The sequence below is a fragment of the Centroberyx affinis genome, unplaced genomic scaffold, assembly GCF_046629955.1.
Source record: "Centroberyx affinis isolate AG114_WGS23_722 - 3 ecotype Tasmania unplaced genomic scaffold, CSIRO-AGI_Caff_v1 ptg002426l_1, whole genome shotgun sequence".
Taxonomy (NCBI): Eukaryota; Metazoa; Chordata; class Actinopteri; order Beryciformes; family Berycidae; genus Centroberyx; species Centroberyx affinis.
In genome coordinates, this window is record NW_027280672.1 from 37,329 (window position 1) to 58,090 (window position 20,762).

General features: G+C 41.1%; 1 protein-coding gene across 2 annotated transcripts in view; it reads right to left on the bottom strand.

Annotated features, from left to right (window-relative positions):
* Positions 1 to 19,414, bottom strand: part of atp11a (ATPase phospholipid transporting 11A) — a 54,196-nt gene extending 34,782 nt beyond the window's left edge. For both annotated transcript variants that reach the window (XM_071533760.1, XM_071533761.1), the window contains exon 1: positions 18,975 to 19,414. In XM_071533760.1, coding sequence (XP_071389861.1) covers positions 18,975 to 19,019 — 45 coding nt within the window. In that variant the 5' untranslated portion in view covers positions 19,020 to 19,414. The remainder of the gene's footprint in view (positions 1 to 18,974) is intronic.
* Between the last annotated feature and the right edge of the window lie 1,348 nt (positions 19,415 to 20,762).

Below are 20,762 nucleotides of genomic sequence, written 5' to 3' on the forward strand. Positions count from 1 at the left end.
GTTATAGAAGCAAAACACTACAATAGCTCAAAACTGAACAATAAGGCCAAAATCGCCATTTCCAAGTGGTGCCCCACCTTAACGCGAGTCAGCAATATTCACCTGCAAAAGTCGCTGCACTTGCATAAAAAACCCCTGCTCCAAAATGTTTTCTCCCTCAGACCGCGTGCTTGCGAGACAGATATACATACATAAACCCATTATGCAGTTTCATTTCATAACGCAGCCCTGCTCCGGACTGATTGACTCAGCACACAGAGGGACCGTCGCAGCCAAGAGGAGCTTTGTTTGAGGTGAAACTTAAGGTTCGGAGGTAAGCAGCGGTGCAGCGGACCCACTGGAGATCAGCCGTCACCCAGATGAAACATAGAGGAACTGAAATAGAACGTTCACCTGGTTCCATTACCTATGTGGGTCAGCAGAGCACTGTTCTCTCTGTGTGTGTGTGTGTGTGTGTGTGTGTGTGTGTGTGTGTGTGTGTGTGTTTGAGAGTGAGGGAGGAAGAAGAGGGTGTATTGCGTAGATAGGTGTTCTAATAATAAATCTGTCATCCACACTTTTTCCCTTTTTCCATTCCCCCCTTTCAATTCATACACCCACTTAATGCTTTGAAATGAAATCGTCAGCTGCGTATGTTTATTCAAAATCAATTTGCTAATTTCTTGTTCATATTCTAATGTTTACACTCAATTTGTCTTTGCTGTATCCTATCTTTACTATTTAACTGCTACGACGGCTTGATTTCTCCACAGGGATCATTTAAGTTTTATGTTATCTGACTCAGACAGATACATAGATACATAAATATATACATGCATACATAAAGCTATTATGTTGTTTCAGAGGTAATGTTATCTTAGTGCACACGCACATAAACACACTCACACCGCTCCCATAAGGCCAACCCTTCCTGCTGAATCACTGTTTTCCCTCCCTGATAAACTACTTCTACAACATGGAGAGAAGTAGGACGAGAGGAGAGGAGAGAAAGAGGAGAGGAGAGGAGACTAGAAAAGAGGAGAGGAGAGGAGAGGAGTTGAGAGAAGAGGAGAGGAGAGGAGACTAGAAAAGACTAGAGGAGAGGAGAGGAGAGGAGACTGGAAAAGACTAGAGGAGAGGAGAGGAGAGGAGACTAGAAAAGAGGAGAGGAGAGGCGAGAAGGAGAGGAGAGGAGTTGAGAGAGGAGGAGAGGAGACTAGAAAAGACTAGAGGAGAGGAGAGGAGTTGAGAGGAGAGGAGAGGAGAGGAAAGGAGAGGAGAGGCGAGAAAGAGAGGAGAGGAGAGGAGAGGAGACAAGAAAAGAGGAGAGGAGAGGAGTTGAGAGAGGAGGAGAGGAGAGGAGACTAGAAAAGACAAGAGGAGACTAGAAAAGACTAGAGGAGAGGAGAGGAGAGGAGAGGAGTTGAGAGGAGAGTAGACTGGAAAAGACTAGAGGAGAGGAGAGGAGAGGAGAGGAGACTAGAAAAGAGGAGAGGAGAGGCGAGGAGAGGCGAAAAGGAGAGGAGAGGAGAGGAGTTGAGAGGAGAGTAGACTGGAAAAGACTAGAGGAGAGGAGAGGAGAGGAGAGGAGAGGAGAGGAGACTAGAAAAGAGGAGAGGAGAGGCGAGGAGAGGCGAAAAGGAGAGGAGAGGAGAGGAGTTGAGAGAGGAGAAGAGGAGAGGAGAGGAGACTAGAAAAGACTAGAGGAGAGGAGAGGAGAGGAGAGAGTCAGTCCCATCCCCACTAACTGCGACACTGTAAATTTGCCCTATTTTCCCAAATTAAATTCCGGTGGACACTGGTGGGAAATCTTCTTCCACACCGGAAGTGACGAATCAAAACCTCACGCTCAGCCTCTGCAGCAATGTACAGCCATCGCAGAAGTCCCAATGTTAACCCCTCAGAGGAATTGTGTCATTAGTAAAGGGAGGGAGGGAGGGGGGGGTGCTTGTGCTTCTAAAATGTCAACCACTGTGCTTTTCTTAGCACCGTATAGAAGGCCATTGTTGTGGATTTCCTCTGGATAAGTGGAGTCATTCTTGGGATGTCAAGGGCATAAGTTTACTGACTGTTCATACACTGTGTGTGTTCTGAGAGAGAGAGAGAGAGAGAGAGAGAGAGAGAGACAGACAGACAGACTGGAAGAGAGTGCTGTTGGTCACATGATCCCTCTGTGACTAGTAATGCATTCAGGTCATATGGGAATAACCATCAGAAAGACTTGTTGGTGATGTCAGAATTCAGGAAGCTGGAGAAATCCACCTCCAATCACCAAACCCCTGAATTCCCAAGTAGTAGCGCCTCTCTCTCTCTCTCTCTCTCTCTCTCTCTCTTCTCTCTCTTCTCTCTCTCACTTCCCCCACTGTACTAGACAACCGGTTAGTAGAAGTAGATTTCCCAGACTCACTATGATAAAACATTAATCAGTTCCTCCTTGGAAAGCAATGCACCCAAGACACACAGCACATATTATCTTTGGATCGCCTCTTGAAAACTAGCGTCTAAGGAACAACTTCTCATACGCAATAATAATTTGGATTTCAGCTTGTGAAAAATGTTCATGCTTCAGGGGTTGTTTTTTACGACCAGGAAAAAACACTCTAGTTTCAGTCACGTCAGCTCACACACACACACACTGAATCAAATCAATTCCAAATTTACCTGAGTAATGCATAAGTAGTTCATTTACCTATGTCATCACAAAATAGATTGGGAAATGATTTTTTTTTTTTTTTCCAACTCAGTAAGCAGTGAAGAAAGATTTGACAGCAACTGTAACAGAGTGACTGCCACTCAGCTCACTCCTCAGTCAAACGTGTGTGTGTGTGTGTGTGTGTGTGTGTGTGTGTGTGTGTGTGTGTGTGTGTGCATGTGCCCCCAGGTCAGACTAACTGCCTGCATTGATCTGTGGACACTCAGTTGGCTTTAAATAACTCTACCACTGCCTTTCAAAAGGCATTGGATCCTCACTAGTGGCAGCAAACTACAAAAGCTGGATATTTTCATGAAAATTATGATGTATCAGATTACAATGACAAGATTTGATCACATTTGCTCAGTACATGAATACTCAGTGAAGACATAATGCAATAAATGTTATGGATAGCGCTTAACCACAAGTGGAAATGCAATGTGCCTCCAATCCACATGCAGAACTGTAGATGTAACTATAACTGTAACTCTAGATCTATAGATATATAGATGTGTGCGGATCCAACCAGGAAGCTCAAGCAAAACAAACAGGCAGCAGGCTGCTCGGACAGTAACATGCTACCAGAAATGGATTGTCAGGATACTGAAGGATGGGGAACAAGAGAGATCGGGTGTTTACTGTCATAAATATTGTGCAAGGAAGTGAGGGAAAGAGAAATTGGATTGGAAACCAGCTACATCAGATGTAGACACAATCCGGATACAAGACTCATATTAATGCTGGGTGTAAAGGGCACCAGTGACATATTCTTGGCATGATCTGTCTTGAATGGGTGAGTTTCATTGCAAATCAGTTCACAAGTGGTTTTAGACGTTTTGAAATGTAAAACGTAAAATGCCAATAAACTTGGCGAGATTGGTCGCGGGGTTAGATCATGTGAGCCTATACTGTTTTTACTATACCTTTTTAAGGTATAGTAAAAACAGTATCTGAAAGTGTATCTGAAAGTGCCATTAGTCTGTGTTGGTATAGTGTAATGTCTTCTACCTCAAGCCAAAATCTCACTCCGGTAGTCCTTTCATCTCCAGACACGCTGCTGTAATATAACACTGTCTAGTCTCCCAGGAGCTCTGAGAAAACTACCGAAGTGCATTTGACACTATCCTCCTCCACTGTATTTATTCCTTTCAACTTTTCATTCTCTCTCTCTCTCGCTCCTGCCGCTAATGAGGCACTACTTCTCTCTCTTCCCTAATGTTAGTCCTGTAGAGACTCTGCTGCCTAATGGCTTTCCTCTCATACAATTTGTGTGAGCAGGAAACACAAACAACATGTTTGTATTCCTATACTTGTGAGGGCCTCCATTGACTACATTCATTCCCCAACGCTAACCTTAGACTGTACTCTAATTCTAATTTTAATCCTAAACCCGAGACCAAACTAAAAGACTATTTTTCAGGCTGAAATTGATTGACTGAGGATTTAATAGAAGTGCCAAATTTTATCACCAGCAGAACTGATGCTACCAAACACAATATCAGTGATTGCACAGCTACGAATCTTTAGTCGTCTGGTTATATTGTCACAATGCTGTGCCGATGTATTTCGCTTAGCAGGGATCTATGTGCTGTCCGTCCAACCCCACCAAAGTGCTACACTTAGAGCAGTGCTAGGCAAGATTCTGATGAAATGCATCTGTCTTATCAGTTTAATCACAAAGCGTGGCTGCAGCAGAGAAGAACGTCCCGTCCCCGCTAATTGAGTCGCTGTAGATTTGCCCTATTTGCCCAATAAATGAAATTCTGGTGTGGTCACTTCTCTGCCCGCAGAAAGTGACAAACTTTGGAGTGAAATCTAAACTGTCTCATAACTAGCAGTGAGCGAGCACTCCGTCCAGAGAAAGCGGGACTCAACCAACGTTAGATCTTTTCCTCTCACGTCTCTTCTCTTTACTGAAGTCACCTTACAAGACTTCTGGGTATTGAAGTTCAAACAGTTTTCAAACAGTTACCTCTCGCTTCCATTCCATTGATATCTGTAAACTCTGTCAGACTGGACACTGACTGCCACGGTTGCCACTCGCTTTATTTTTCAACTCTGTACTCATGTGCTAAACTTTTGAGAGAAGCTAGGTTTAGTAGAGTTGGGTGAAATGTTGTCTTGGCACAGTGGAACAAGGCCAAAGAAAGAATGCGGCAACACAGAGAGAGAATGAATGAAACAAGGAATGTAAGCATCAACAAGGCAATGAAATATTTGAGGAAATGAAAGCTCTACCTGTGTCAGCCTCTTCATTCTTAGCCTTAGCAGTTCCCATACACTCTGTCACTGCCTGATTGCCTGTCTGTCCTTCTGTCTGCCTTACTGTGTGTCTCTGCACCTGTCTGTCTGTTTTCCAGTAGAACCGACTGTAGCTTCCTCAGCAGCCGGTCCGTCTGAGCGACAGGCCTCCAATCGATCACATGACGATCAACTGATCCGGAGCTGCAGTCGAATCCTAAATCTAGTCTCTCTCTCTGTCTCTCTCTCTCTTTATATATATATTTCCATTCAACGGTCAGGCCGATTTGAAGCGAATTTTCGAAATGTCGCAAAATTAGCTGCGTCGCCTAGTAGGCGTCTTGAAATTAGAAAAAAACACACCCGTGACAAAAATGGAAAGAGTTTTTAAATAATTGATTAGCGTTTGGCCAGTTTGTTCATTTGTTTCAGCTACTGGTCATATTTCATGCTTCCATCTGAGGACAAAAACAAACAAATGCATTTCTAAGGCACAAGCTAATGGGCATACAGCCGTGACGGATGCTTTATACATGAAACAACAGCACAAACATCTCTGGGAGGTTAAATCTAATATATATTATGGTTAAAATCTAATATTGTATACATTAGATTTCCATTATCGTAAAATGAGTACATGACATGATAAACTAAATGTATGATGCACAATCCTGATTTTTACAAACTGCCTTAAATTCTTCAGATTACAGTAATATCACTGTGTGTTATTTATTGTTGTCAGATGGCTAAACCTGGCATATTTTCAGAGAAGCTGATTGTATTTTCCCTATTGAAATCAAAATTCAAAAACACTGTTGAAATACTGTTGCTTTTTATTTTTACAATGCTCTTCAGCCCGTCCATAAAGCCGATCATCGCACCAAATCCTGTCCTGATTTGAACTGCTGTCCTGTACTTGTGTTTTTGTCTAGTCTGTTATGTGGCATTATGTTCTATTCTATTACATTGTGTGAAGTTACATTACATTACATTATATTACATTATGTTCTGTTAAATTACATTCTGCTCTATTATGTTATGCAACATTTTGTTACATTACTCTGTTCTATTCCGCTCTGTTCGTGTTTGTTCTGTTCTTTTCTATTCTGGTTGGTTCTGGTCTGGTCTGATCTAGTCTACTCTGTTCTGTTTCATTGCTCTCTGTCCTAGTCTGTGCTATTCATGGTGTTACACTGCCGCATGCCCCCCCCCATGAATCCTGCTGCCCTTCCATGTCACCTAGGAAGACAAACACACACATAGAGAGAGAGAGAGAGTGCGAGAGAGGGGATAAAATACTATATGGTCAGTTTGTTCTTCTTGTTCATTATCTCCTTGACAGAGATTAAGCGTGAGATTAACCATCTCTCTCTCTCTCTCTCTCTCTCTCTCATCACCTCTCCATCTCACTCTTTCTGACTCTTCTGCCTTTAAATCTCTGTCCCTTTCTTTTCTTTCATGTTGCCGCAACTACATTGGAAACAAGTGGGATTCTATCATCCCCCTGGAAGAATTCAAGAACAGTATGGGGTATGTTTGTCTGACATCACAGATTAGGAGGAGCGATACTAGTCTTGCCTCTGGCCATGGTGTGTCATTAGTGAATGTTCACTATTGAACACTGGTCCATTCTAAAGGCACACTAATAAAATACATCAGAGCTGAAATGCAGTGCTGCTGAGGTTAGTTAAAGTCTCCAGTGAGATTAAATTCAGGATTAAGGTCGGAATTCATTATCAACTTTTTAAGTGAATGTTAGAAGGAATTCCAGCATTGCAGCTTAGCCGGAGAGTAAAATCCACAGGGCAAATCAGAGAGGGGGTGAGGGGTCCCTTCTGGCATCATGTGGCCCTCATGAGACCCGTCACCTGACCAGAGAAAGTGCTATGGTGGAAATGGATTCCTAGACATTATGGGATCCTTACATTTTGCAACCGTTTCGTAAGTTCAAGTGCATCAGAGCGCTCTCGCTGGTCCGGGGAATGAGAAGGTGATGCAATGTGAACTCTACAACATGGTTTTAATCTGCAGAGGATTTTATCGATGCTGTTTTTGAATGCGCTGAATGTTTTATGATCCAGGAGCTGCAGGGCAAAATAATTGATCATGAAACAAAGTTAAATCACTCCCTGAACGGAATGGACTTTAAAAAACACACACACAGATTCCAGTCTTGCCACCAGTCTACTAGCCCAGGAAGCACGTTCAAGCACCATTGGTACCCAACAACTCCTATATCCCACTGCTAGCCATTTAAAGGGGGAATATCTTGGTATAATTACCGCAAACAAATGAGACCATGGTGGAGACGATTGGCAATCTCTATCTCACTCCAGTGTTTTTATTGCTGGTGTTTCTCCAAATTAAGACCACACTTCCCATAAACCCTGTTGCTTCCTATCACAAAGAGGATCTTTGCTTCTTCACTGAAAGGTTTTCTTTCTCTTTACTGAAGAGGATAAACATATTAGAAGTGATTTTTCCATCAACCTTTCTCTCTTTCCACCATCTGCTGTTTCCAGACGCTCTGAAAGCTTTAGGTCTGTTTGCTCTGGAAGAACAGCGCCCTCTTTCTGTTTCGTGCCATAAAGCAATCCAGCAGATTTCCCGCCAAATCCGACCAGGTGGCACACAATGTAAAATGCAGTGTAGAGGCTTGTAGAGTCTGATGATCTTCTCAGCAATTATACTAATGTCTCAACATGAAAGTATTAATGATTTATTGATACTAAAATGCTACATACCACAGAGTAAGAGGCACTTTGAATCCAATAAAAGATGTTTCTCAACTTCTTGACTGAAACTTTTTGAGTCCAGGTTCCTAATTGGATAAATGTAATTTTGCCCTGGGCTTCTCAAAAAAATACTAGTAGTCTAGTCATGTGGAGACCAAAACTGAATAGATCCACACAGCCCATTTTGGCTCTTATGTGACAACATGCCATCTCAATTCTACCAGAGACATTTCTGTGTGCAGCGAAGTGTACTGTATATGTCCAGTGTTATGTCACTGGGTGCTGCTCTGCTCTGGGACGACAGACAACCTTACAGTCATAGAGTCAGAATGGTTAGGGAGGATCATGGTTATCTCCTTCACAGTGGCTGCCATAGTACGCTGGACATTATAGAATAATCAGCATTGTTTCATGTGTAGGAGTTGAGCTTGAGCCTTCAATAGTTTCCATTACATACTTCAATGTTCACTTGCAATTAACTGACTTGCAGCATCTACAATTCCAGACAATAAACATTGTTTTAGCTCACGTTGCTTGGCAACAAATGTACTGTCTGGACGAAGCAACTGGATCTTTTAAAGTTGCTGTACAGCAACTCGCTACAAGGCTTTGAACTGCAAAAGTGGCTTCAGAAGGGCTCCCTTTGGATGCCATTGAAAAGCTTTTAACTCTGTCTCAGGAGGAGCTGCAGTAGCCCCTTAATCTGTAATCAATGGGCCATTTGTGGAGGAAAACACATTCAAATGTCAGCATTATCCTCAAACAGCAAAGACAAGATGAACGTACACATAAACAGGGATGATTCTAGCTCTTTCCTGCAAGCCCCAAGTATTTCTCACTCTGGCCTGGTGCTACATTGTTCTCACTGGCTCAAAGTTGAATGGGGTCTTGTGCAGAAGCTACAGAGATGCAGCCAACTATGCTTCTGCCTGGTTAGTGACCAAAATTAAAGCAGAACATCAAAGAAAGAAAATTGTCATGTTCATTCAGATGACTCTTTGGCCTGGCAGTGGCAGGTTCTGCAGGGTTTAAGAAAAGTAAAATCCTATTGGATACCCATTAGGACTACTGAACTGAACTCCAATAATACTCCAATAAAAATGCATTGAGTGAATTTGAAATTTTAATGCTGGATGGATTTTCCAATGTGCTTTTTATGTTTTCCTATCTGCTTCCTTAAGGATTTTCTGTCCGGAGTGGACTTTGCAGGATTCAAAAATCCATCACAGCAAATGTGGTACATGTCTGCTACATGTCCAACATCCAGAGCAAACACAGAAAAAGAGGCAGCACAAATGCATGCAAAGTCAGTGCTGGAAGGAGGCAAACAGAGCAAGATGGATGCAACTTCACTGTAGATAGCGCCAATTGAGGTGAAAAGGCGTGCGCTCCAGCTGAAATTGTTCAAGTTCAGACAGAAATGCGCCTGACGAATTAAGCGGAAGCCAATCAGCTTCACACAGGACTGTAGACACCTAGTATTTACAGCGAGAAAAATGACAAGTGACCAGTGCCAAAAAGTTTAGAAAAGCTAGATTCTAGCTTCAAGCTAAAAGTTTCAAGTAATAAAAGTCAAGAAAGATGTCAACCAAAACCACTGATCATAATGACTGGACAATAGCAAGATGTCAACCAAAACCACTGATCATAATGACTGGACTATAGGAAGATGTCAACCAAAACCACTGATCATAATGACTGGACTATAGGAAGATGTCAACCAAAACCACTGATCATAATGACTGGACTATAGAAAGATGTCAACCAAAAGTGATCAATTTCATGCAAGTCAAGCGAGGCACAATTGTGTCTCACTTCCTGTGTGAACGTACGGTCAGAGGTGGGCGCTACTGGCCAATAATCCAGATAATCAATAGTGTCCTAATGGTCTCCTTCTAATGTCTCAAGCAAAGCAAAGAGCGGGGGCAAGCAGGAGATGTTAGGGCTCAACAAATGGAAGAGGGGGGAGGATGAAGTCTCCTGAGTGCACGGTCAGCGTTTAGGAAGAGGGGGAAGGTGGACTCTCGCTTCTCTTCCGTTCTCTCTCTCTTTGACTTTCTCTCTCTCCATCCCTGACCTGTGGACCATGGGGAATGGTGAGTCTGCCCGGCTATCATTCCCTCAGACAGGGAGAACATTAAAGTGTACCTGCCCCCCTCAGCACTTTCGCTGGCAACCCAGAGCAACGCTATGATGATGACCCAAGTTCAAACAACATCTCTCTCTGTCTCTCCCCCTCCCTCTTTCGATAGAGGCCTCTACGCACCATTAACCCGGGGCTATCCATCATCTGTCTCCCTTGTTCAATGGGCTGTAATACACCCTTAATGTTACTGGAACGACAGTGATACAGCCCCTTAATGGAGCTCGCGTTCTCCACCAGACACTGTTTGGACGGTGTGACTAACAGTTGAGAGTTTTAAAAGGCAGGAGTACTGAATTTTATTCCTGTTATGTATTAGTGGACAGGAGAAACGAGAGGAAAAAAAAATTGGCGTCTGTGAAGCAGCTTCAGGTTTTGCATTTTAACCCTTATTTAACCAGTAAAAGTGACAAAGAACACATTCTTATTCAGATGAAGTTGCGGTGGGAGTGAGGGATCCACACATCAGCATCCCATGTGGCAAAAGAAATACATTTCAACATTCAAAATATATTTTGTGTGGCCAAAACTAGATATATACAGCTCATATGACAAAAATGTATTTCTAGTGTTCAACATTTGTCATCTACAAATATATTTTAGATTTTGGAACATTTGTGTAGTTTCATTTATGTAACATCCTGAACTAGGCTATTTGTGAAATGTTGTTTTTTTTCTTTTTTGCAATAGGAGATTACTCATTTACTTCCTTCCACCAAGTTTTCCCAACTGGTGACCTTTGGACCACTCCCCATCACAAATTAGGCATTTAGTTCTTCAGTTTCAAGTTAAAAGAAAGAAATGTTCACATTGATAAATATTGATTTAGACAGCCCAGGGCCATAAAAATACCATATTTGATCTAACAGTATAATTCATGGCTTGAAGTGGTAATCCTCAAAATCAATTTTGTCTCCATCTTTGGTGCTAAGCGCTCATTGCTGTGGTGTTTTTGCACTGCTCCCAGAGATCACCTGTCAATCAAACAGTGTGTCCAGTGCTGTGATGTCTTTTTCCTTGGATTTTCTGTTGATGCAGTTTGAGTTTCTGTAGGTGTCGCTCTATTCTTTGTCTGTTCAGCCATGGTGGCTATCACTGCTCATGCTAACTACCCAGTTCTTCTTCTATTTACTACAAAAAACCTGAAACAAAAAATGCATCATTTCCTGATTTTTTTCCAGGAAAGAGCTACCAGACACCAGGTGTTTAGACATTTATTTATATGAAAATTTTAACTAGAGGTACATGAGGTTCTCCGTCATTGTCAGTGCAGAACTTGACATATGGCTCGTACTGCAGCTTCACGTAAACAAAAACAAGTGACTGCTAAATCTCTGGCTGGAAAGTGAAGCAGCAGTCAGACTAGAGGTGGAACAATACCAAGACCAAATGGCTTAGTGAGAGCCTGTAAATCCTTCAGGTAAAGAGGTTAACCCCCGAGCACTTTGTGGATGGCCGACAGTATGGACGGCAGGGTGTTAACTGATTAGCATGAGGCTGACAGCAGGCCCGGAGTCGCAGGCAGACACATGAACACACGTCAAAACCCCACGGCACGTTTGTCCCTCAGAATAAAAGGCTGCCTTTTCTGATTCCTGAAAAGCTGAGTTTTTACGCAAAGTTTTCATCTTGCAGTATTCCTGTACAAGTAAAGTTAGATTGGATTGGATGAAACTTGAATGATTTAATGAAGTGTTTTAGTGTGAGTATATGAATGAAAAACAGGTAAGAAATGTAGATTACATGATTGAAAAACAGGTGAAAAATCTGTTTCTGTAGTTGTGGTGGAAACACTTGAAGTTGGATTCCACTGTTCCAATCAGTTAGAGCGTCAGCTGAGGTTAGATCAATATGAGGAGCTATTAAGAGACCCACTTTGCCAACTGAGAGCTATTCTGAACAGAATCAGACACAGAAGACACGAGTTAGACAAAGTACTAGTCATGTTTATCTGTCTATCCATCTACCTATCTGTCTATCTATTCTACCTTGTCTCATTCCATCCCCCTCTCTGGAGACCAGGGGTTGTCAAACTGGGGTCCGGGGACACCCGTAGGTGCTTGAGGGGGCTCTAGTGGGTCCTCAGCAAAATGAGGAATAGTTTACTTGCACTATAATCTAATTCAGAGAATGTATAGGAAAGACTATTATTACTATTAGACTATCCTAGGTTTTTTGCTCACCACTATTATCTCACCATGTACAATGTATAACATGAAAATGGTCTTCAGCAGGCATTCTCAAACATTTTTGTCATGAACCCCCATTTGATAAGATTTTCCTGAATTTCCCCAAGGGGATTAATAAAGTGCTATCTTATCTTATCTTATTTTGTCACCAATCTAGGATTTTTTTTTTATTTAGTATTGAATTGCAGTGATGTAGTGGAAGGTATACCCACCTTAACTCAGTTTAACCACCTATTGCAGGCTGACATATATCCTAATGACATAAATTCATAGTATACATCACAGTAATATGTAAGCTATATTAGCATAGGGTCTTTTAAGGGAAGAAGATTGTAGAACTAGTCTACAGTGCATTTGGATGAGATAATAGTGGTTAGAGTGAAATCTATGATTAAAATAGTCATTCTTACACATTCTGTAGTTGGGATGAGTTCTAAAAACCTTACATAATAGTGAAATTAAACTATCCCTCATTTGGCTGGGGACACCCTGGAACCCCCTCAAACACCCCTGGGTGCCCCTGGACCCCACGTTGAGAAACCCCGCTGTAGACAACTCCCATAACACGCTACACGGATGGCAGCCAGCCTCGCTTATGAATTATTGAGAAGCAGACAGTTCATGTGATCCGCCGCCCTCTGCGTCACCCGGCTACTACTGTATTCTGCCTACTATGTTACCAGCTATAGCCATGAGGTAACAGTAATACTACAGAGACAACAATACACTCACCGCCCATTATTCACCTATTCTCAACGCTTATTCTTCCCTCATCCAACGCACAGATCAGTTTGACTCGGTGTTACATCATGATGCTTCATGCACAGCCGGCTGCTGCATTGTAACCAGGGCTGTAGTGGAAGTTAACCCCATCTCAACTCAGTTTTAGAGTTTACCCGCCTTTTTTTTTAAGACGGATATAAATCTTTATGACCTTAATTCGTAGCATACATCATAGCAATTAGTATAAAAAAATATACAGTATATGCAGTAGGAGATAAGAGGTATAGGTTGAGCTTTTGAAAGTATAGCTGCAAACTGGATTATGTGGGTGAACATACATTAGCCAGTAACTCTTTAATCCTCTATGGGAAGACAGGAAGCCAGACAGAGAGAGGAGAGGCACTTCCTGCCCAGAGATACAGATTAGTCAGCAGCAGAGGAATGTTGACTGGCTGCTTCAACACACACACACATACACACACACACACACACACACACACAGCACACATGACGTCACTGCTTTCCTGCTTGACTAGTAGTTGCAGCACTAGTGCTGCAACTATTGATATTTTTTTTATTTTTAAATAATTTAGCAGATCTTGCATCGGATATTCAAGAACAGAACATTTTTCAACATTTCAAAATAAATAAAAAATAAATAAAAAAAATCATTAAAAAAGTAAATCTCTGTTTTTTGTGTAATCTGTCAACTATGACAGTCCAATAAACCAAAGGGATTAAACTACTGAAAATGTAAAAATAACAATAATGAAATCAAATCAAATAGGCATGTATCTTGAATGAATTTAACTGTATTTTGTGGGAGAATGATAGAATGTAGGTTCATTGGCTATCATTCTTACCATTGATTTCTTAATAAAACATGGAGGCTATTCTTCTTCTTACTGAATTAGTTTGATTCGTTCGTGATTGATAGCAAATCAGAATATAAATATTATTCTAAAACAGAAAATGGTTTTGATTAAAAAAAATGTTTTGGTATTTTTGAATTCATCAGATATTCGTTGCACATACACATTTAGCACTGGATGTGCTAAATGTGGACATGCGACACATGTGGTCACAATTGCAAACACACACATGAGAAACCAGCAGGAAACCAGTAACATCTCACTTCTGCCCCATGCCTCTAACTGTGTGTGTGTGTGTGTGTGTGTGTGTGTGTGTTGTAGTGACTTTGTGGCTAAAATCAGGAAATCAGGAGCCAGCTGCTCCCTCACTGCCACAATCAGCCAGGTTTATAATCAAAGGGTTGTAAAGGGATTAAAGGAATACAGCAAGTTTTTGTTAGATCGTCCCATTGGTAGCCATTAAGTGATGAGAACACAGACAGCAAAATCATCCACCTGCCAAAACCTCTGTGTATTCCTTTAACAGAAAAAGAAAATAATGAGAGGAGGAGAGAGAAGAGAGGTGAGAGACGAGACATTATGTGTTAAAATACAGTAGAAAGAGGAATAGAAAGTCTGTGTCATTGTGATAAGATTGTTTCATTGGAAGTGAAAGAAATGTCAAATGATTAAAGAGTGGAAAAGACGATAAGCAGGGTATCTCCAGGGTTTAGACATCCAAATTTATGTTACATTCTTAAGACCTTTATTTGGAATTGAAATTAAGACCAAAATAAAGAAACAAAGCTGGCAAAAGCAGACAGTTTCTGACTGAACATGGCTAATGAAAGACATGAAACTATAAATGGGTAGAATAAGAAAAAGGACAGCAGTGAATTAATTGTTAGGGGGCACAAAGTTCAACCGTGTTTAGTAAGGCAGATAGGATGCATATTGTATTACTAATCCTGTTATCCTGTTCTGTATTCATCTAAGAGTGGGCATGCAACACTGTCATAAGACAATTTAAGACTTTTTCAAACTTTTTCAGGACCTGCGATACACTGACAGAAGAGAAAAAAAGGGAAGCAAGCCATCAGAGTGAATACAGTAAAAGTACACTAAGTCCCGGTGCTATTGCATGTCACTGCGATTTCATCTCGCTCTCGCTGGGCCGGGACAGGGGCGACAGCCACGGAGATTACAACTCTACATGTTAAGGCTTTAAAAGATAGCTATAGGCTTATATAACGTTCCTCTGCCTTTGTGGCTAACCAGAGATGGCAGCGACTGGAGAGACATCCCTCCAACTGGTACCACAGCACTCCACATATTACTACTCCCAATACAAACTTCATTAAAGTTAATTAGAGTCATGTGTTTGCATCAACCATGGCTTAATCAGAGTATTCTCATAATCACATTAAAAGAATTAAGTTTGGGCTGAAGCTGCCGATATTGCACTGATAATCAATATCTTTCATTTTGACCATTTTCATGCCAAAAATATATTTAAAAAAATACAAGTATTCAGTGTCTCCCCCTGAATTGTATTCTTGTCAAGCTTTTGAAACAACATTCAGACCATCATGAGACACTAGAACTCCCTAATTTGCATATCACATGACAGAGCCACTCCACTGGGTTAAGTCTATTTCCTGCTTCTTATTCCTCTCCTCTTTTCCTCTCCTCCTGTCCTCACTTTTCCCCTCCCACTTTACTCCCTCTTCACAGCCTAGGCAGCACACCACCAAGTCACCACATACACAGATTTTCTTTCTCTTTCTCTCTCACACTCTTTTTGTCTCATGCAACTGACTTCTGATAGTCTCCAATCTAATCTACGTCAATGTAAAGTGTTATCAGTGTTATTTACCACCATATCAGTGATATGGTGGTAAATAAAAAGGTGGGTGAACTATGACCTCCAGTCGGAAAGAAAAAGCTATTAATAACAAATCAGCTACAGAAAAAGATTCATTTTTGCTTTATGTAAGGAAACTATTCTGATGAAAATGTGAATAAACTGTTGATAAAAATGCTCAAAAATGGCAAAAACAATTAAAAGTGCAGTGTAATATGAAAAGTGCTGTGGGCTGTGATGCTGAAACATTTGCTTTAACGTTCATTGTCTTCACTTTTCTTACTATTTCAGCTTCTTAATGTCCTTTTTAAGGTTCGATGCCCTAACTGGCTGGTGTACAGGATCCTTTTCCCTTTTAATGGTGTTTTAAACTCGAATAAATCTCTCCAATGAAAAGGGCAAACTGAGTTTAGATGGGTTTCCCTTCCCTTACGTCCCTGGACTGGCCGAAGTAGCGATGACACACTACCCACTACTTTTCATGTGACAATAACTGTGACTCTGTAACCATTTATGTGGACAAAGTTTAACCCAGGAGCATGCTGTAGTGCATTAACTAATAGCAACATTTACTGTTTTCTTAGTGTATTGTGCTGAAGAATGACAAAGCATGTAAACTCTGAAGGAAAAGCATTTGACAGCATGGAACTTAAAAGGAGACAGTGAGATAAACTCTGTCTTTTTGCTGTCTTTAATATAACATGGAGGACAATGAAGACCCATAATTAAAAGCTGACAATCTGTTCTTTCATTTTTTTTCCATCCATATTAGACCTTGTCGACAACAAAACATTAACTGAAGCACACTGTCCAATCTGAATATTTGACTATCGTGGGTGGAAACAAAGAGTTTATCATTTGTATTGTGTATTGAAAATAGAGTTATAGAATGCCAAGAAGCCCTAAAAGGTGTTTAAACGATGTTGATTCTATTCTATTCTGTCCTGTTCTGTTCTATTATTGTTGGTTTAATGTGAATTCACCTGCACCATCTATCACTCTATCATGGCTGGCTGGCCATGAATCACAGCTATCTGTTAGTCAGTTTGTTTGCTGAGAAAACACAAATCTCAACACGCCCAAGGCGTTATGGCCGTCAGCCTGCGAAGCAGACTAGTTCCTGGAGGGGAGCCATGTCTAAATTTAAAAATGCGACAAACTTGTGGGGAGAAAAATACAAACCACATTTGAAAACAAGGCTGTGGAGACTGAAGTTTAACTCGCAAAACTAAAAAAATCCTTTGAACAGGACAAATCACTGACAGATCAGATAGTAATGATATTTGGATCAGATTAAAGCATTTAGGGTTTTTGAAGGCTGATACAGATATTTTCATTCTGTTGCCAATAGCTGAGATTTTGTGCTGATATTCAATATCTTTAAATTTGACCATTTTCATGCTTCAAGTATTCAGTGTTTCTCTCTTTTTTCTGTCAGGGTGGAAAACCGCCTGAAACAGCATTTAGACCAAAACCAGAATTGAACAATTGAACGACTAAACAAAAAGTACAGAGAAAATAACATTTCTTTTCAGGTTTCCCAGACTGTTTTCATGTAGCTGTGGTCATGGAGGAACCTCCATCATCTCGCCGGTTTACAACATTGACCAGCCGATACCCGATATTTCATAAAAGGCCAATATCGCCAAACCGATACACCGGTCTAACCCTAATCTACAGTATTCTTCAGCAGTGTCTTTAACCTCGCAAGTCCTCACAGGCTGCAACAACAGGCTTTGCAGAAGCAATACAATTAATTTAGCCATTTGTCTACAGCTGTGATCCTCATCATCACCCAATTTCTTACAGTCAAGAGGCCTGTCTCTGCACGTTCCTCACTATACGCCTCTACAGCCGGCCATATACACAGCAGGGACTTTATTTAATCAGCCGTTTGCAACAGTTGGGAGGACGTGTCTAAGCCTCCCTGAGCATGCAGCCGGGATATAAACCTGGGCCTCTCATGTGAGCAGCGCTTGCTCTGTCTGGATTATTGCCAAACGCATTACTGCGGAGCCTAATGCAAGCCACAGCCATATAGGCCGGCCCAGGGCTCCACGGTTGCCCATCGATTTGACCAGCAAGTGGGGAAAACAACTGGATTACATAATTCATGTGACTGACTGCTCCATTTGTAGTTCTGCTTCAACTGGGAGGAAAAGAAATGAGAGCAAATGGGCCACTAGCTGCTTCACTGGAGCTGAAGTATTCCATTTCTACACTGCAAAAAATATATATCTAAAGGAGTGATTTAATCCAGTGTTGGGGATTAAAGTCTTACTGTGCAATCTGCCACTGTGGTCAAATAATTTCACTTGTTTCCAATGAAAATCCACTTGTTTCAAGAGTGATATTGAATATACAATTATTAGTGCAGTTATATGATTTATTCTGCATTGTTTTAAGCTATTAGCTAACACCTGTTTCTGGAAAACCCCTGCAAAAAGGGAAACTGTATTGGAAACAAGTGAAAGTCCCCTATTGGAAGAAACTTTCTAACAAAAATAAGATTTCACTGATTATGCATATCTATCGGCATGTTCTGTCTTGAGTAGATATTTAGTCTCCGGAATCCTGCATTGCAAGTAATGATCATCCAACTCCACCTTGCACTTATTAGAGTGTTATTAAAGTGTTTCTGAACTGCCTATCGATAAATGGCGATACATAGTGTGCCATAACTTTTGGCATAAAGTCTTCAGAGGCCATACAAAAATGCGATCCAGATAAACGTGTGCTCTAGGTAAAATAATACACAAAACTTAGCTCCGATTCGTCCCGTTCTCTCTCGTACGGAGAGAGGTTTCACTAAACTACATTCAAAAATCTGACATTTTAACGCTCTCTTACTTATTCGCAAAAGAACATATGTTATAGAACAAAACTCAAGATACTTTCCGTATAAATGGGAGCCAACAGTAAATTCGGCATATAGAAAATCCACTAAGCAGCACTTATTTTAATAGAATCTCAACTTTTAGAATAGGCTCACACACTCTACTCCACGCACCACGGTGTATTTTGAGGGAGGATGGTCCTGAATAATAGGCGAATCAAGTTGAAAATTCGTTGAAAAAAGTGCAGATTGGTGGATCACTTGTACGCCGAATTTACCAGTAGCCCCTAACGATTCGAACAGGCCCTCAGTCGTATTTTATGAGGCATGTACCTATGCCGATAAGCGACGAAACTTTAAATTGCCAGATTTTTTAATGGAGTTTGGCGTCCTGCTGCTCTCCATTCAAGAGAGAACGGCACGTACCCCGGCTCGACAAAACTATAACTTCCTTTAAAAGTGGCATAGTTGGAAATGTCTAACGTCAGGTAGTTTCCCAATGCGCCTCTTCCCCCTCCCTTTCTCTCTAGTGAAACTTAAGCCGGATGAGTAGCTGCCTCTTTGCGCAATTTGAAACCTATAATGACAAAGGCTCACAAATGTTTTCAATTCATCTTAATAGATTCCAAACAGCCATGAACTGCCGGCTAAAAGCGGCCGGTATAAGCCAAGCGACCTGGACACATAAGTGGTATATATAAGCGCTGTAAAAAAAACTTACATATCTGCTGATGAGGGTCCGAAGAGTGCTGAAATCCATCCCCATCCTGTTCCTCTTCCCTCTCCGGACACTTCTTCTTCTTTCTGGGTCGTTTTCCAATGGTTGCTTTACTGTAGACGCTAGCTTCTTTCTAATTCTCCTCTTTTCTCCATGACTTTTTTTCTCCCCCTTTTCTTCTTCCTGAAATTAAAAGCTTGCTTGTCCGACAAACCACTACCGACAAATGTAGTCCTGTGTCTGCTACTCACCTACACCGGCATTTAAAATTAGGTAACAGGCATTAGCAGTAACAGGCGTTGTAGCTGTGTGGTTTTAATTATAGTTTTGGTACAGTTCTTACAGGCAGAGACAAGTGAAGCGCTCCTCCTGTGTGATTGGGACCGCACTAATATCTAGTAAGTGTCTCTCTACCTCTCTCTCTCGCGCGCGCTCGCTCGCTCTCTCTCCCTCTCCCTGCGCGTGTACTAATCTTCTTGTCTCGCGCTGCGGCCAAAGGAGCTTTTCTTTCATCTTACGTCACGAGGAGCCAGGTGGTGGCTCCGGAGGTGAGCGCATGCGCACTCTAGTGTTTTGAGGGTGTAATTGATTAGACGTTTCAGTTAATTAGGAAAGTGATTAGTCCGCTTAGGGCGGGCTAACATACAAGAGGAACAGTAACATTAAGAAAGCCGAGCAAATAAAGCCCTGGGAAGTGTGTGTGTGTGTGTGTGTGTGTGTGTGTGTGTGTGTGTGTGTGTGTGTGTGTGTGTGTGTGTGCGTGCGTGCGTGGGTGTGTGTGTGTGTGTGTGTTTTAGGGGAGCTGTCCAGGCACCCCAACAACCCAGTGGTGCTGTCCATCAACATGGTGCTGAAATCATTAAAAAAAACCAGACATCTGATCTGAATCATTCTTTTTTCCCCAGTAACAATGCAAAATTACAATATTTTCTTCAGAATCATACGACCAGATGATTTTGAAAAATAGAAATCACTTTGTACTGGTAATAAAAAAGACGATAAAGAATAAAACTTAATTTTCTTCTTCTCACGTCTGATGTCCGCTTCTTCAATAGACTACACCAGGTTGTAATTATTTCATTTTATTCTAAAGACGTGTTATAAATTATTGCCGCAGAAAATGAAAATAATAAATAAAATATTGTGGCATTAGCTTGTAAAAGTTAGTCAGAACCTTTCTCCGTGATGCTGTGTTTCCGGGGGGAAATATTTTCATTCATTTGTCCATTCCGTGTTTCCTGGAGACGCTTTTCGGCGGGTTCTGTTAAAACACCAGCGTCAAGCCTGCCAAAGTAATAAACACCACTTCCTGTTATAACCTTCAAAATAAAACCCTAATCACAAACGCGTTTCAACTTTTTTTTTTTTTTTCGAAGTACAGAAGTGAAAATAAAGAATGTATTTAAGGAGGAATCTGTAAGTGAAAATAAAATGTTTTTTTTGTTTTTGTAGTTTTTTTTGTTTTTTGTTTTGTTTTTTTGCAAAATGTCCTTTTCACAGCAAATTCTATAATAGGCCTGAATGGCATGTAGAGTGGATGTAACAAATTACAATCATCCTTGTTACTGTTACTGAGTTGCTTTTTTGAATCCTTGTGCTTTTTGATTATTTATTTATTTATTTTTTTAGTAATTGAGTATTTTGTAAGTTAGTTATTTTACTTTTACTGAGGCATGTTCTGACTGACAAATTATACTTAGCCTAACAACATTTTAAATTGCATCCATTGCAGAGTAAAAATTCTCCATAAACATTGCACCAGAAACTGGCCAACTGTAAAGTGAGAAGAAA